The sequence below is a fragment of the Chiloscyllium plagiosum genome, chromosome 4, assembly GCF_004010195.1.
Source record: "Chiloscyllium plagiosum isolate BGI_BamShark_2017 chromosome 4, ASM401019v2, whole genome shotgun sequence".
NCBI classification, from domain to species: Eukaryota; Metazoa; Chordata; class Chondrichthyes; order Orectolobiformes; family Hemiscylliidae; genus Chiloscyllium; species Chiloscyllium plagiosum.
The window spans coordinates 102335264-102350564 of record NC_057713.1 but is presented as its reverse complement, the minus strand read 5'-3'; the positions used below and the strand labels follow the sequence as shown (position 1 = coordinate 102350564).

At 38.6% G+C, this 15301-nt stretch overlaps 1 protein-coding gene across 8 annotated transcripts in view; it reads left to right on the top strand.

The window, feature by feature from the left end:
• bbs9 (Bardet-Biedl syndrome 9) overlaps positions 1–15301 on the top strand; it is a 529891-nt gene that overhangs the window by 73811 nt on the left and 440779 nt on the right. For 6 of the 8 annotated variants that reach the window (XM_043688773.1, XM_043688770.1, XM_043688767.1 and 3 more), the window contains exons 10-12: positions 6219–6400; positions 11129–11205; positions 11855–11905. In XM_043688773.1, coding sequence (XP_043544708.1) covers positions 6219–6400; positions 11129–11205; positions 11855–11905 — 310 coding nt within the window. The remainder of the gene's footprint in view (positions 1–6218; positions 6401–11128; positions 11206–11854; positions 11906–15301) is intronic. The other 2 variants (XM_043688772.1, XM_043688769.1) reach the window with 1 other exon arrangement.

The window sequence follows — 15301 nt, the reverse complement described above, 5'->3', positions numbered from 1 at the left end:
AAAGAACCCACTGTACTCACTACTGCAGCTTTTCTCTTGGACAGACTTAAAACAACAATTAACTTATCTGATTCTGTGCTGTGAACTTCGCCCAACAGTTCCTCCAAGATTAGTTGTGAATTTCACTGTCTGGTAATTTTCCCAGATGCACTCCGATGTCCAGCGATACACGAATTCAAACGGCAAAGGCGGTAACTGTGCAGGTTCTCTCTCTTTCTCTCTCTCTCTCCTGCACTGTCCTCACCATGTAACTTCACAAGAGTGGGATAATTAATTATTGAATTGTTGATGTTGATTCCTATTCTTTGCTGTTTTCCCCTGCTCATTTTGTACATTATTCTGCCACACAGAAAGTAAAATGTTTCCAAAGTTTCATCATCATTTGTACACTGTTCTACTTTTCTATTTTCAAGTTACAATTTCAGTAGCCATCTATGAAGACACATGTCCTGCTTCAGTTTTTTTGCTGAGTAGCCAGTTTATCCTTATTGTACCTACATTTGCACAGAAATTAAAATAAGCAAATCTTCTCGCTGTGCAAATTCCAGCACACATTGTATTCCCCCTGACATAAATCTAGATTCTGTGATGTTGAAGGTACAACCCCACATCTCCATTCTTGATGTAAAATGACACAGCTTATTTTAGAACATCTGTTTATTTTTCAAGCGACAAGTACAGGTTTGATTCTCTTGAATATGAAACTCCATCATAAATGTGATAGTGCAATAATGCCTATTTTCATTGGACCAATCTCAAAGATAGTTTTGAACTCCAGTGCAAAATAATTACAGTACCTATTTCTCAGTAATACTTTCTATTTTCTTCCTATACCTATAATCTCATTTGTGGTTTTGTTTAGTAAATGGCTAGAAAACATTATGTATTGTAGTTGTGTTTTTTGTGGAATTGTAAATTGCAGAGTTGAACTTATTAACAGGATTATTTGATTGACAGAAATAATTTGGATGAGAATGTAGGAGGCATGGTTAGTAAGTTTGCAGATGACATTAAAGTTGGTGGTATCGTGGACAGTGAAGAAGATTATCTAAAGATTGCAAAGAGACTGTTTCCATACTGTACATCTTTATGATTCTATGAGCTTGATCAAGTGGGTCAATGGGCTGAGGAGTGGCAGATGGAGTTTTAATTTGGATAAATGTGAGATATTGCAGTTTGATAGAATAAACAAGGTAAGGACTCAAACAATTAATGGAAGGGCTCTGGGTAGTGCTGTAGAACAGAGACCTAGGATTCCAGATACCTGTACATAATTTTTTTGTAATTAACTTCACAGGTAGACAGGTTAAGATGGTGTTTTGCATGCTTGCCTTCATTGCTCAGACTATGTGTAGGAGTTGGGACGTCATGTTGAGGTTATACAGGATGGTGGTGACACCTTTTCTGAAGTACTGTGTGCAGTTCTGGTCGCCCTGTTGAAGAAGGTTCAGAAAAGATTTAGCAGGATGTTACCACTTTTGGAGAGTTTGAGTTATAAACATAGGCTGGGATTTTTTTCACTGGAATGTAGAAGGTTGAGGGTGACCTTTCATAACGATTTATAAAATCATGAGAGGCATAGATAAGGTGGATAGGATGGGGGATGTCAAAACTTGGAGGCATATTTTTAAATTGAGAGGAAAAAGACTTAAAAAGAATCTGAGGGGCAACTTTTTTTTCACAGAGAGTGGTTCATGTATGGAATGAACTGCCACCGAAGTAGTGGATGCAGATACAGTTACAATATTTAAAAGATATTTGGATAAGTACATGAATAGCAAAGTTTTGGAGGGATATGGGCCAAACGCAAGCAAATGGGACTAGTTTAGTTTGGAAACATGGTCGGCGTGGACTAGTACCAAAGAGTCTGTTTCCTTGCTGTGTGATTCTATGACTCTATGCTTAGCAATATGAATATAGGACTAGCTTTTCATAAATTGCAGATACTTCACTGTTAATTAAGTAATTAATAAATGTAAATTAATGTAATTGTCTGTGAAGAGATGTCTGGTAATCAAAATTAAAGGAGCTTGGACTTATAGGTTTTCTTTCCATTGTTGTGTGTCACACATGAATCGACTCCTTTCTACTTTATCACTTATTTTACTTATAATATTGGCCGCACATTAAAGAAACAATCTGTCAACAGTTTTTAAATGAGTTGCCCCATGTCTATAATTTCTGTCAAATAGTCTACAAGCATCCTGTGCAAGCCTTTGCTGAAGCAGATCTACATCGAAGAGGCTATTCTTGTTCATTTGTTCTGCATAGTATCAAATTTACTTGTTTCTCCTTAAAAATATATCTTTATTGCTTAACATCTAACAGTATATTGAATCAGTTTATATTGCATTGACAATGCTGTAGTTATTTTTGTTACAAGGGTGCCCAGTGGAACTGATGGCATTGTAGATGACCTTTCCTTAGAAATGTTTGGCGATAACAACACACAGAAAATTCTTTTATCACAGTGTCGGGAGTTAGGCTAAGAGATCCAAAGTTGTTTGAAGTCTGTTGGCTTTCTTTTAGTTTTATCAGACTGTATCTCCACTTTCACTTCTCTTAATGCACAATCCTTTTAACCACCGACCTCCTAAGTTGAGAGTGATGATAAAGTGAAATTCAATACAACAGAATTTTTTTTTAACCTCCTGAGTTCTAAGGTAGCTTTGATTTTTCTCGTTCTCATTCTCACACCAGTTTACCAATTTGAAAGAATCTTTGTATTAAAAATAGTTGTAAGTAAGTAGTGGCTTGGTAATACAGAAATAGGGGATTGTTGAAAAATAAGATGTGCTTCCCAAAGCTTTCTTTCTTGCCCTCATTGGGACAGAATCACAAGAATACCAAACTTCAAAGGAAAAGACGGTAGGCACTACATGGGAAGCGTACTGATTTGGTTGAAAAATGGCACTGATTGGTAGATATTTGAGACTATCTGCAGTCAAGGTGTCAGTAGCTTTTGAGGGATTAGTAATCTTTAATCTTCTTTAATCTTTGGGATACCTGCAGAGATTGCTCATCTCTCACAGGGACCTGATTTAACCAGGTGCAACAGAGAAAATTATAGCATAGCAAACAGTGTAGGTGAACATAGATTTATAAAAGTGAAAGGTCATCCACAAAGATGTCACCCATGCCATCCATGTGCCTTCGGTATGTTTTCTTTTTTTGTCTGAATCCTACTTTTTCTAAGTGCAGTCCTAGCTTTAGCAGCTGGAGTGGAGGAAGCTTGGCCTGGAAAACCTGGGCAGATTTTTCCCAGCTGCTTTTGGGTCTCGATGGCCCAGGCCTGCGGAAAGTATGCTGTCCAGGTGCAGGCTCACCTCTTTGACTTTATGTCTGTACACTTTGGGATGGGGTTGGTGTGGAGGGGCCAGGCATCTTTGGAGTGTGTTAATGAGAAACTTTTGGGGATCCTGTATGGGGTCCCGATGATACCATTCTGTCTCCCTGAGTAGAAGGGATACCTGGAGGGAGGTCAAAGTCATTGTTCCTTTTTCACCTTGCCATTCATGCTGGCACCAGTGGCTACACCGACAGACTGCTAATCTGTGCACATAGCTGGCTGACATTGAGTATGCTGGACCTGGATCTCCATGGCAGTTGCTAATCTGATAATGGATACAGCTATATGCATGCATGCTGGAGCCAGGACAGCGCTAATAACTTTGGTAGACTCCTCAATCCTTTGAACTCATTTACCAACTGATTTTGATAAATCTGCTCACTGATCTTATGTTTATTTATACATTTTGACAAAGTTATTGATGGCTATGACAATTGGATCATCTGCCTGAGGCTGAACAGGTCTCTGGTCTCCACTATTTCTATGGAGACCAGAGACTTGGGGTGATTCCTCCTTGAAAGGTTGCAGAGAAATGCCGTTGATGTGCTCACCGGGTTGTGCCCCAACATCTAATCTACATAGAGTATCCACCAGAGTGAAAGTCTGTAAGCTAGTGGCAGGTACAGGGAAAACTTTGCTGATGCAACCTCAGTTCAGTAAATTCTTCCTCGGGGTAAAGATTGAACTTGGGTCTCTGGCACTGGTCTCTTTGGGTCAGAGGTTCACTGTGTCCTGCTAGTGCCTTTGTAAGAAAAGACCGGGAATTAGTTGTCTAAGGGGGTTAAAAGATTGTGTAGATTAAGAATAAATTAGCACTTATGGCAATGAAATAGGAATGCAACGCAACATAGCAGAATAACACTTACCAGGTTGATTGGTCATTGAGGTATTCTTGTACCCACTTGAGCTGCTGTGCCCTTCTGTAGCTAAATATAGAGCTATCTGTTCATTGGAAATGAAGAGCCTGATGTCTGGCACTCTGTCATTGAGCTTAGCTCTCTTGGCATGGTTATAGGCCAACTTTTGCTTTATTGAGAAAAACGGGAGGGATTGAGTATGATGGAAGTTAGTGGTAATCATGAGCAAGAGAGAAGATGGATTGTCCCCACTGAATGAGTCAGAAGCACAGAGATCAGGAAGGTTAGGAGTTTGGGAGGATAAGGTGGTGTAGGGTTGTTGCATGAACAAGTGCATGCAAAAGTGAGAGCTGTTGTTCATGTGCCTTAGCGGGATGTGCATGAGATAGCAGAGAGAAGATAGTGGTTCTAGCCCTTGCGGAGTGCTACACCTTCTTGCTACACAGCTGGGTGTCCTGCTTCAACCAGAACCCAAGCTGCTGTCTGGATCCATGCTGGCTTGCTCTGGTTGCGTGGCTTTTAGTGTCACTTAACTGGGAAAAGGATGTCTATCCTCTGTACCAGTCTATCTGCCAGCCTCTCCAGCCGTCCATGATGTGAGGTATGTGCTTTCTTTAAATGCCATAACAGTTGAGCAGCAAGTGTGAGGGACAGTTCATGGAATGCAGCTGCTTGATTGGTCCATTAGTGAATCAGAATTTTGCAGAATCAATGTTCACTCCCTTCCAGCCTGGTCACAGGGCTGGAAGAGTTTAGAGCAACCTGAGGCTCAAAATAAGGACAACTTAATAATTTACTTTTAAAAAAATCTACTCTGCAGTGCCTAGGTTCTGATTCTTGATGTTGAGCTTGTAATGTTAAAAAATATTTATGGCAAAGAAGAAGTTTGACACGTACAAAGTTGTACATACCCTCAGTTTTGAACATTAGTGCAACAACAACACTGGCAAATACAAATTTATGCAAGAAAAACCAGAGTAGCTTTTCTATTCTCTTGAGCCTACTCTGCCATTCAGTAGGTTTGTGGCTTATCTGTTTGTGTTTTGAATTCTACATTCCCATCTTACCCCAAAAAGCCTAGATTCCCCTGTCTATCCAGAAAGAAAACTAACCACAATATTCAAATCACACTCCTGGTAATGATTTTTTTTGTCACAAAAGGGGAGCACCAGTATGCCCAGTACATTTATTTCTCAGTATTGCTGATTTATTACTGTTTTTTCCCCTCTGGGACAAGAATCTATCCATCTCTGTCATAAAATTATTAATGACAAACCAAGCCTCCTTCCCTTTCCACCCCCACTAAACAACAGCTCCACCAGCAACAATGCCATCACCACAACCATCATACGTTCAGAGGCAGAGTTCCAAAGTCTCTGAACCCTCTGAATTAAAAACATTTCTCATCTCTGCCCTGAAAGGCGACTCCTAATTTTAAAACAGTGCCTCCCAGTTCTGGATTCACCTATGGAGGAAATGTCCTTTCCACACCCACCTTGTCAAGATCATTCAGGATCCTATACATTTCAATCAAATTACTCCTCACTCTCCCAAACACCTATAGAAATCAGCCTACCCTGATAAAGCTACCCTCATATGATAATCCATTCATTCCAAGTATCAATCAATCTTCTCTGAACCACCTTCAATGCATTGACATCATATCTGAAATAAAGAAACCAAAACTTCATCCAGTTTTTGAGATGTGGTCTCGCTAATGCCATTATAATTGAAACTTAATATCCTTACTTTTATATTGAATTCCTTTTGTAATAAAGGCTAGCCTTTGTGATGATGTGCTGTACTCACATACCAACTTTTATGATGCGTGCACCAGAACGCTAAGTCCCTTTACACCCCAGAATTCTCCATTTTTTCTCCATTTGAGTGATTGCATTTTTATTCTTTTTGCCAAAGTGAACATTTTACAGAAATGGGAATAAAATAAAAGTGAGTTAAAAAAAATCAATCAGCTTTAAATCTGTAAATGTTTTCATCTGTTTCCTGTGCAGGGACTTGAAGGGAGTAGTGGTGACTTTAAGTGATGGTGGCCATTTGCAGTGCTCCTACTTGGGCACAGATCCTTCCTTCTTCCAGGCTCCAAAAGTGGAATCCAGGGAGCTGGATTATGATGAAATGGACACAGAAATGAAAGAGCTTCTCAAGGTCATCAAGGAAGCTACAAAATCACAAGGTGCACAGAGTCAAAAGTGATGAAAAATCCCTCAGTTTGAAAACTGTTCCTTTATTTAATACGCGTGATATTTAATCTGCTAAATAATATATCTTTCTGAAAGCAACATATTTTACACAACTTTAACACTCATTAATTATCATGGTAAAGACTATATGTTTATATTTTCTTTATTTTTGGACTATTGACTACAAAATGGGAATAAATACTCCTTTAAATCAAGAAAACCATGGAAAAACATGTCTGCAGTTTTAAAAATGAGTTACTGGAACTCATTGTGAGGTATTTCTGCAGTGTTGCCTTATTTTAGAAGAGAAACCGAGAGAGAGAGAGAGAGATAGAGAGAGAGAGAATGTGTGTGTGTTGAGACCTACATGCGTGGGTTTCCATCGGGACTCGTAGCATCAACTCATGAGTGTTCAGTATACTACCAACGTCTTCATGTGTTCCTGGGCAAGCTTCTATAACCTTGTGTGTGGACAATAAGGAGATGATTCTAGCCTACAAAGATAAAACACCTAACTCAAACAAAAATAGACGTTGCTGGAAAAGCTCAGCTGGTCTGGGAGCATCTGTGAAGAGAAATCAGTGTTAACGTTTCGGGTCCGATGACCCCTCCTCAGAATTGGTGGTAGCTGGAAAAATGTGGGTTTATATGCAAAAAGATGGGGGGGGTGCCGAGGGGGGGTAAGGAGTACATGATCGATGAGGATAGAGCCCAAAGAGAGAGAAGAACAGTTGGACAGACAAACTAGTGGATAATGATCTGGCTATGAGATTCTCAGGGCTTTTCCCTTCTTCCTGGAGCAAAGGCCTAAACAGTCCCCACCCACCACCACCCTCCTCTTGGCCGAACTCATTCCCACCCTAAGTAACTTTACTTTTAACTCCTCTCATTTTCTTCAGGCCATAGGTACACATATGGGCCCCAGTTATGCCTGTCTCTTCATGGGGTACATGGACCATTTCTTGTTCCAGTCCCATTCCAGTTGCCACCCACGGCTCTTTCTCCACCTGCATATTGGGGTTCCCCCATAATCACTGTGACTTTGCCTTTCTGATATGTCCTATCTATTTCCTGGTACATCTTGCGTCCCTGGTCCTGACCACTGCTGGGAGATCAATACATATGCATTGGGGAAACAAAGTGTACGCTGGTTGGCTGCTTCACAGAACATCTATGTTCTGCCTGCAAAAAGCACTCTGAGCTTCCAGTTGCCTGCCACGTTAACACACCACTCCGTTCCCTCGTCAACATCTCTGTCTCAAGCTTACAGCAGTGTTCCGGTGAAACTCTGCACAAGCTGAAAGAACAACACCTATTTTTCAGCTTTGGGACCTTACAGCCCTCCAGACTCAATATCAAGTTCAATAATTTTAGGGCCTGAACTCTCCCATGTCCTAGTCTTCTACCTCACACACCAGGCCTTGTTATCACGTAGTCTGCCATTGCATGCTACCTATTGATAGCCACTAACAGCCTCAATTAACAGCTATTCACTCTCCTAGCCAAATCATTATGTGGTCCTTTGTCAGTCCAACAGTTCTTCTCTGTCCTTTTGCTCTATCCCTGCCTATTGTTTAGTCCTTACCCATTCCCCCGCCCCCACCCTATCTTCTACATGTAAACCCACATTTTCCTTGCTACCATCAGTTCTGAGGAAGGGTCACCTAACCCAAAACGTTAATTCTGATTTCTCTTCATGGATGCTGCCAGACCTGCTGAGCTTTTCCAGCAATTTCTGTTTTTGTTTCCAAATTACAGCATCCACAGTTCTTTTGGTTTTTAAATCTATTTCTCTCTTCTGTGTAGAGAATTAACAGAAAATCTCCTCGTAGCTGTTCTCGCTCACCATTTCCCTCTAATCTGCAAATTTTCTTGTTCAAAGGAAAAAGGAAAAAAAAACACAATCAAAGACAATAAAAATGTGAATTCTCAACTAGTAAATGAAGGCAAAGAATTGATGTATCTGTAACCATACATAATTAGCAAAGGATTATGGATAGAAAACTGAAGGAAAATAATTTTTCAATGTCTGTGATCTGGACTGGTGCCAGAACTGACTATTTTGATTTTTTTTTACCTTTCCAGCCCATAATATTTGTGTCTAGTCATGTATGTTTGTATGTGAATGGGAATTTTAGAAAGGGGAAGTTCAGTTTGGAAGTTTATAACTCATGTTTCTTTTTTGCCATAGATTAAAAATAATATGATGATAATAAATAACTGCTTTCTTCTAATATGGGTCAGATAAGTAAAATTGTACAATTTGGTAGAGTAATCAGTGAGGAATAGTGGGACTTGATTTTCAATGCATTTCCTTGGTGGTTTTGATATTGTGTTCATGGATAATAGCCAGCAGTGAGGGTTTTGCAGTAGTAATAACATGGGCTGCTATCACTTCTGTAAAACTGTTAGCTGTTTTTTTCAGTTTGCACACAGGCAGTTAAGCATAGAAATCCAGAAGATGGTGCCAGTGATATCATCTGTCTCAGTAGGATGCTTTGTTGAAGTCCCTGCAGACTATAAGTAGAAGTCATGAAACTAAAGGCAATAATCACTTGTCCTTTTGCTTTTGGTTTCTTTGTAAAAACCCTCAGAGAAAATTGCACCTTATTGAATGAGGTTTGCTAGATTTTTAACAACACACTATGTTCACACCAAATCATGAAAAATATCTCTTCCTCACATGTAGTCTTCATCAGAGTTTCAGATATTATAGATGAACAGTATTTTAAAAAGATGAGGTGAAGAATTGCACATTTGTGCACACAGGACGAAACAACACCACAATAAGCAGAGCGTTTGTGGAAAGTTGGAGATGTGTTAAAGAAATAGATGCTCTTTACTTTTCTCTGTTCAACAAAAAAAATCTGTACCCCGATCTTTCTCACTCTGTTGCACCCAAATCACAATCTATATTTCTTTTTCAGATGCTGACTGGCTTTCTTTGCATTTTTAATATAGGAACAGGAGTAGGCCATTCAGCTCCTTGAACCTGTTCTGCCATTCGGTGAAGTTGTGCTGATCTGTAGTCTAACTCCATATACCTTCCTTTAGCACATATCCCTTAATACCTTGCTCAACAGAACAAACTTATCTCAGATCTAAAATTAACAACTGTTATTTGTGGAAAAGAGTTCCAAACATCTACCACCCTTTGTGTGTAGAAGTGCTTCCTACCACCTCTCATGAATGAACTGCCTCTAATTTTTACACTACGACCCCTAGTTCTAGAATGTCCAACCAGTGGAAATGGTTTTTCTTCATCTATCCTGTCTTTTCCTGGTAATATCTTGAAGACTTCAATCACCCCTCAACCTTCAAAGTTCGAGAGAAAACAGGCCTAAATTTATAATCTCTCTTCTTAAATTAATACCTGAAATCCAGGTTCTTGTAAATCCATTTGCACTTCCTCTAAGGCCAGTATATCCTTCCTAATGTATGGTGCCCAGATCTGTTTATAAAACTCAGGGTGGGGTCTAAACAGGGTTTTGTATAGCTGCAGCATTACTTCTATGTCTTATATTCCAATTCTCTAGATAAAAAGGCCAGCATTCCATCAGCTGCCTTGATTGTTTTCTGCACCTGCTTGTAGCATTTTAAAAAATCTATACACCCGAACCTGCAAGTCTCCTTCTATGCAACTCAATATGCCTTTCTTCTATTGTTTCACTTCTTATTCAACATATGCTCTTAACCAAAAATTACTATCCTCAAATTGTAATACTTCAATATGCAAATTATTATAGTGACAATATGCAGAACTGCATTTGTACGTGATTATAATTTACCAGCAATAAAAAATGTTCCTTAATTTTTCCTAAAAACAGGAAGCTCTGGAACTACTTAGCAGATTTGGCAGTATCTGTGGGGACAGAAAAACAGCACTGATGTCTCAGGTTCATGATCATGCTTGAGAACGAAATGTTAAGTCTGTTTCACAGATTCCACTAGATTTCCTACATCTGTGGTATTTGCTTTTGCCTTTACTTAATAGATACAAAGGAAAAAAGTGCAATGGAATGAGAAGACTTAACCCAAGTTTAGGCAAAAAAGTAAAACAGGAAAGTGACTTGATTAATCATCAACAACATAGTGCTATGAAAACTCTGCTAACATCTTGGAAAAACAGCTGATAACACTAATCAGGATACTGTTGCTGATTTACCATGTTCAACATTTCTCCTGGAGCCAAGAATGGTGGCTGAGTGGACAATAAAGAGAGGAAATAAGAGAAAGACGTGGAAAAAAAATGGAAAATAAACACTCTTGGGACAGTTAATCGAAACAATAGGAATATTTTTGGAAGGCAACCATAATTTCCATATCCCCCATGGCCAAAATTTGGTGCCTAATAGTTCAGTTAATTAAGTCAAAACTTGTAATTCATTTTTTTTTATCAAGCAGTAACTGAAACAGCATTTGTGGAGTAGTTTTCTGAAAATAGCTTCAGGCGTAAAGTGCTTCAACTTTCCAGATTTTAAACAATGCCCATGCCTAATTTTGACCCAGTTGTAATTTAAGGTTTCTCCATTTCTACAAAAGGCACATGTTTGAATTTTCTAATATTAGTTGACATGATCGAGCAAATTCATTCGACCGTTAATGTTCTCTTGATGACAGAAGTTAGTTTGCGTTTCAAATCTGATAATCTCATTAAAGCATGCAATGCATTGAAGATAATTGCATAGGTTCTGCTGCAATTTTGCCCCTCTTTCTTTCAGATATTTTACACAAGGCTGAAAAAGCTGATGACTTGAAGGTTGCTGTTTCAGTCTCGCCAAGCCTGGACGTAATTTCTGTATGTGAGACCAAATAAGTATTTAAGGCATCTTTCTTTCACATTTTGCAAATCAATATAATCTGATGGGAGAGAAAAGGAAAACAATAACTGAATGGCTGTAAGCAGTTTCCCACAGACAATATAAAGTGCTCTTTGACTATCCCAGAAACCAAATCAATGAAATAGTTCAGAAAACTGAGAAAGCTTTTACTACTTTTGATGAAGAAATAAATATATCCTACTTACCTAATTCTACGTTGAAAGGTTGTATCTTGAAATTTAGCAAAATATGTCTGAATCTGGCTTTGACATTTATCATTGTTTTAAAGAGTTTTGTTTGTAGTAGAAAAAATGCAATAGCAAAGTTGCAGTTAACTATTTAAGTAACATTTCAGGAAGGGGAATTACTGTCTGTCATGTATTATATTAAGAATTTGTAGAGTAAACTAATGTTGATTCAGAATGCACCAAGTTTTTCATTTGAGGGTGCTTTAATGGAAGAGCTAGAGATTATAAAAGTACCTGTAAAACACTGTAAATGGATGGAATCATTTGCAATTAATAGTGAATTTACTGTTATCGCTTATTAAACTGCAAATTGCTGATATCAAAAGCAATCAGGTGTCTCAATTAGTTAGCATTTAATGATAAAAGTTTTTTTTCATAGCAGGCAGCTGACAACACTGTAGACACAGCAGTTCCTTCTATCTCACTGAAGGTATTGTATGAACTTTCATTTTCATAAAGGGATGCAATTATCTCCATTTGAAGTGCTGATGTAATAACATGGTAATTGTGTAAGGGAGGGATAAAGAATTGTCACTTCTCCATCGAAGCACAACCAAAAGTATCGAGCGTGCATTCACAGAGTATCACTGTGAAGCAGAATTTTAGAGCTGGGATCGAATCTACAAATCGTTCCAACCAACAATAATGGTTCTCAGTTTGTCTGAGCATATTGTAATTTCAGTTTATCATAACGTATGGTCTTGGATAAACTAACATCAGCAGTTCAGAAAAAAACTATGGTCTGGGGTTGATGACGCATTGAAAAAGCATCTAAATCCACTCTTAGAATATAATAGAATGCTTTGGCTGTGAACCATGACAGCAACTTGCATTTAAGTATCACCTTAAGTATATGAAAGTTCCTGCAGGGACCTCATAGAAGACCTCATCGTAAAGCAAAATATGAGACTAATATGAAAGGTTTCAGGCAAGAAATTTCCGAGTTTGGGGATTTTTTTTACAGTTGATCAGAATCCATAACTATGTATAGATATATTTTACTTTTAATTCCAAAATATGTTTTCCTTTAAAACGAGGACTGCTACAGTTAAAAATAGATCAGCCAATGTAAATTCAGTAACTGGTCAAGTCCTGTAAGAAACACTTATAATATCACACAGGTACAGTGAAGGAAACTTCAAATAGGGAATGGATTAACAAGAAGCTATAACAAAGGGGCTTACTATCCCTCTCAACGGAAAGCCATCTCTTGCCTATATATCTGAGTTACCCAATAACAATATATAAAAAGAAGTTCAAAACTGTTTGCAACACTAGTTTATGTGTTATGGCCTGTTGTACTAGTGTGTGGACTAGGGTGCTGTGAGGCTCACAGTTTTGAGAATAGCCAGATTAAACATTGCAGATCAAATAAAGGAAAAGACTCTTTTTCATTCTGAATACTGGAATTCAGTTACTGTCAAGAGGAATCATTAATAAATGTAACCTTTATTGCTAATTCTGGAAAACATGGTTTAATTGGCTCATTTAAAAAAATTTAGCTTAGGTGCAAGGTGTCTGCAATGAAAGTAAACATTTTTGAATTAACCTTGTTGTGACCAACTGAGGGAGTCATGCGAATACCTGAGGTAGGCCAGGTCATACCTTCTCACCTTCGAGTTTAATGATTTGGCTCATCCCTTCATAAAAATTAGGAAATCTTGCCCAGGGTCTGGTTGTAACAGGGAGTTAAATAGTGAAACAGATAACATTGAGGATGATCAATGAGCAAGAGTTAGGTGATTACTGATATCTTAGAGATTTGTGGAACTGGAGGATATTGGGGTAAGGAGGGATGAGACTGTAGTTAGAATTCAAATAAATCTTTTTTTGAAATTGAGGTGCAGCTTGAACATAATCCACTGTAGATCAGTGAGCACAGGATCAGTGGAAAAATGGGACTTGGTGCTTCAAAGGGAATGGGCAGTAAATGTTGGGATGACTTCAGATTGACAAAATGTAGACCATCAAAGGCTGGCCAGGAGTATGTTGACATGGTCAAGTCTGGAGGCAACAAAAACATTGATAACTTTAAGCAGCAGACAAGTTGAGGCGAGAGTAGAGTCAGGCAATACTGCAGAGATAGACCTAAGTGATCTCAGTGATGATACAGATATGTGGCTGGAAGCTCAATTCTAATCAAATATAACACGAGTTTGTTAATAATTTAGTTGAGTTGTTGGAGACAGGGAGGTGGATTCTAGCCAGGTAACAAAGATTTTATGGTAGTAGCTGAAGACAATTTTAAAAATTGTTTTTACTTGATCGGTATGTTTCTGGCTGGACCAGCAGTTTTTTCCATTACCCTGTTGCCTTTGAGAACTTGATGGCGAGCCATCTTCTTGAATCACTGCAGTTCATGTGGTATAGGTGCAGCCACAGTGCTGTTAGGAAGGGAATTTCAGTATTTTGACCCAGCAACAGTGTGCAAATTCTTGCTGATAGAAGTCTGATAGGTTTTTGCTGTCTGTCTTGTAGGTACATACTGCTGCTATTGTATGTTGGTGATGTAGAGAGTGAACATTTAAGGTGGTGGACAGGGTTTGAATTCAGTTGGAAGCGTTGCCCTGGGTAGTATCAAGCTTTTGAGTATTGTTGGATCTTCACCTATCATGGAAAGTGGAGAGTATTCTCTTACAGAATACCTGATGTGCATCTTGTCAAATGTAGACAGTCTTTGGGGAGTCAGGAGATGAGTAATTCTTCGCAGACTCCCCAGCCTTGGATCTGTTTTTGGAACTATCGTATGCATACTGCTGAGAATGCATTTATTTATTAGCTATGAGAATTGTAACACTGATAGTCAGATAGTGCAAAGTTGAAAAGGATTGATTATATATTTGCATGGAATTGCAAAGTGAAAACATTGAAGGAGACTATGGTCTATTTGCTGTTTATGAAAAATAAACAAGACACTTTAGGAAACAGTGACAAATAAAATGTTTAAAGAGATAAGCGTGGAGTTTTATTGCCATAATTGTTGAGCAAACAGATCTGAAAAACCCTGATGGATCTATATTACTATTACTTAGCAACAGCCTCTGGACTGAGGTACTGGGTGTTTATTACAACACACTGATAGAAATTCTGGCTATCTCAGTCTGTCAAATTGTATCATGGGCTGTTACTCTGATCTCACCTCTGGATTTCAGTTTTTTCATCCATTTTTGAACCAAGGCTGTAAGGAAAGAGTGGTCTCAGTTGAACTTAATGTCAAGGAGCATTTTATTGCTATCAAGTGTCACCTAATCGTGCCATGGTGACCTTTTCCACTACTTTCCTGATCATTGACAATAGACTGATGAAGTGGTAATTAACCAGATTGAATTTGGCCTACTTTTTGTGGATTTGATGTACCCTGGTGATTTACCACATTTCTGGGTTGTTGCTGATATGTAGTTATATTGGAATAGCTTGTCAAGGGGCGTGACTCATTCAGGAGCACAGGTACTATTACTGAGATGTTATCAGCCTGAAGATGATCCTGCAGTTTGCAAGGGTCTTGGGGTCAACAATTTTTTTTTGAGGAGAGGACTGATAATGATTGATTTCAAGGAGAGGGAGACAGTTTCTCAAGATTTAGAACTGTTAACAATATCGTCTAACAAGGGAGCCATGCCTATAATTTGGGTGATAAGTTTGTGGGAATAGGCTTGTCAGAATAGGAAGTGCTTCTGCTGGGTAAGATGAGCTTGGGAGAGGGCATGAGAAGAGAAGAGAGAGAAACTAGAGAAAGATGCAAGTCCAGGACTAAGCTGGAATTATCTTTAGAGGATGTTTTGTTTGTTTGAGGGGGAAGTGGTGATATGTCTCAAAGATAACGGAT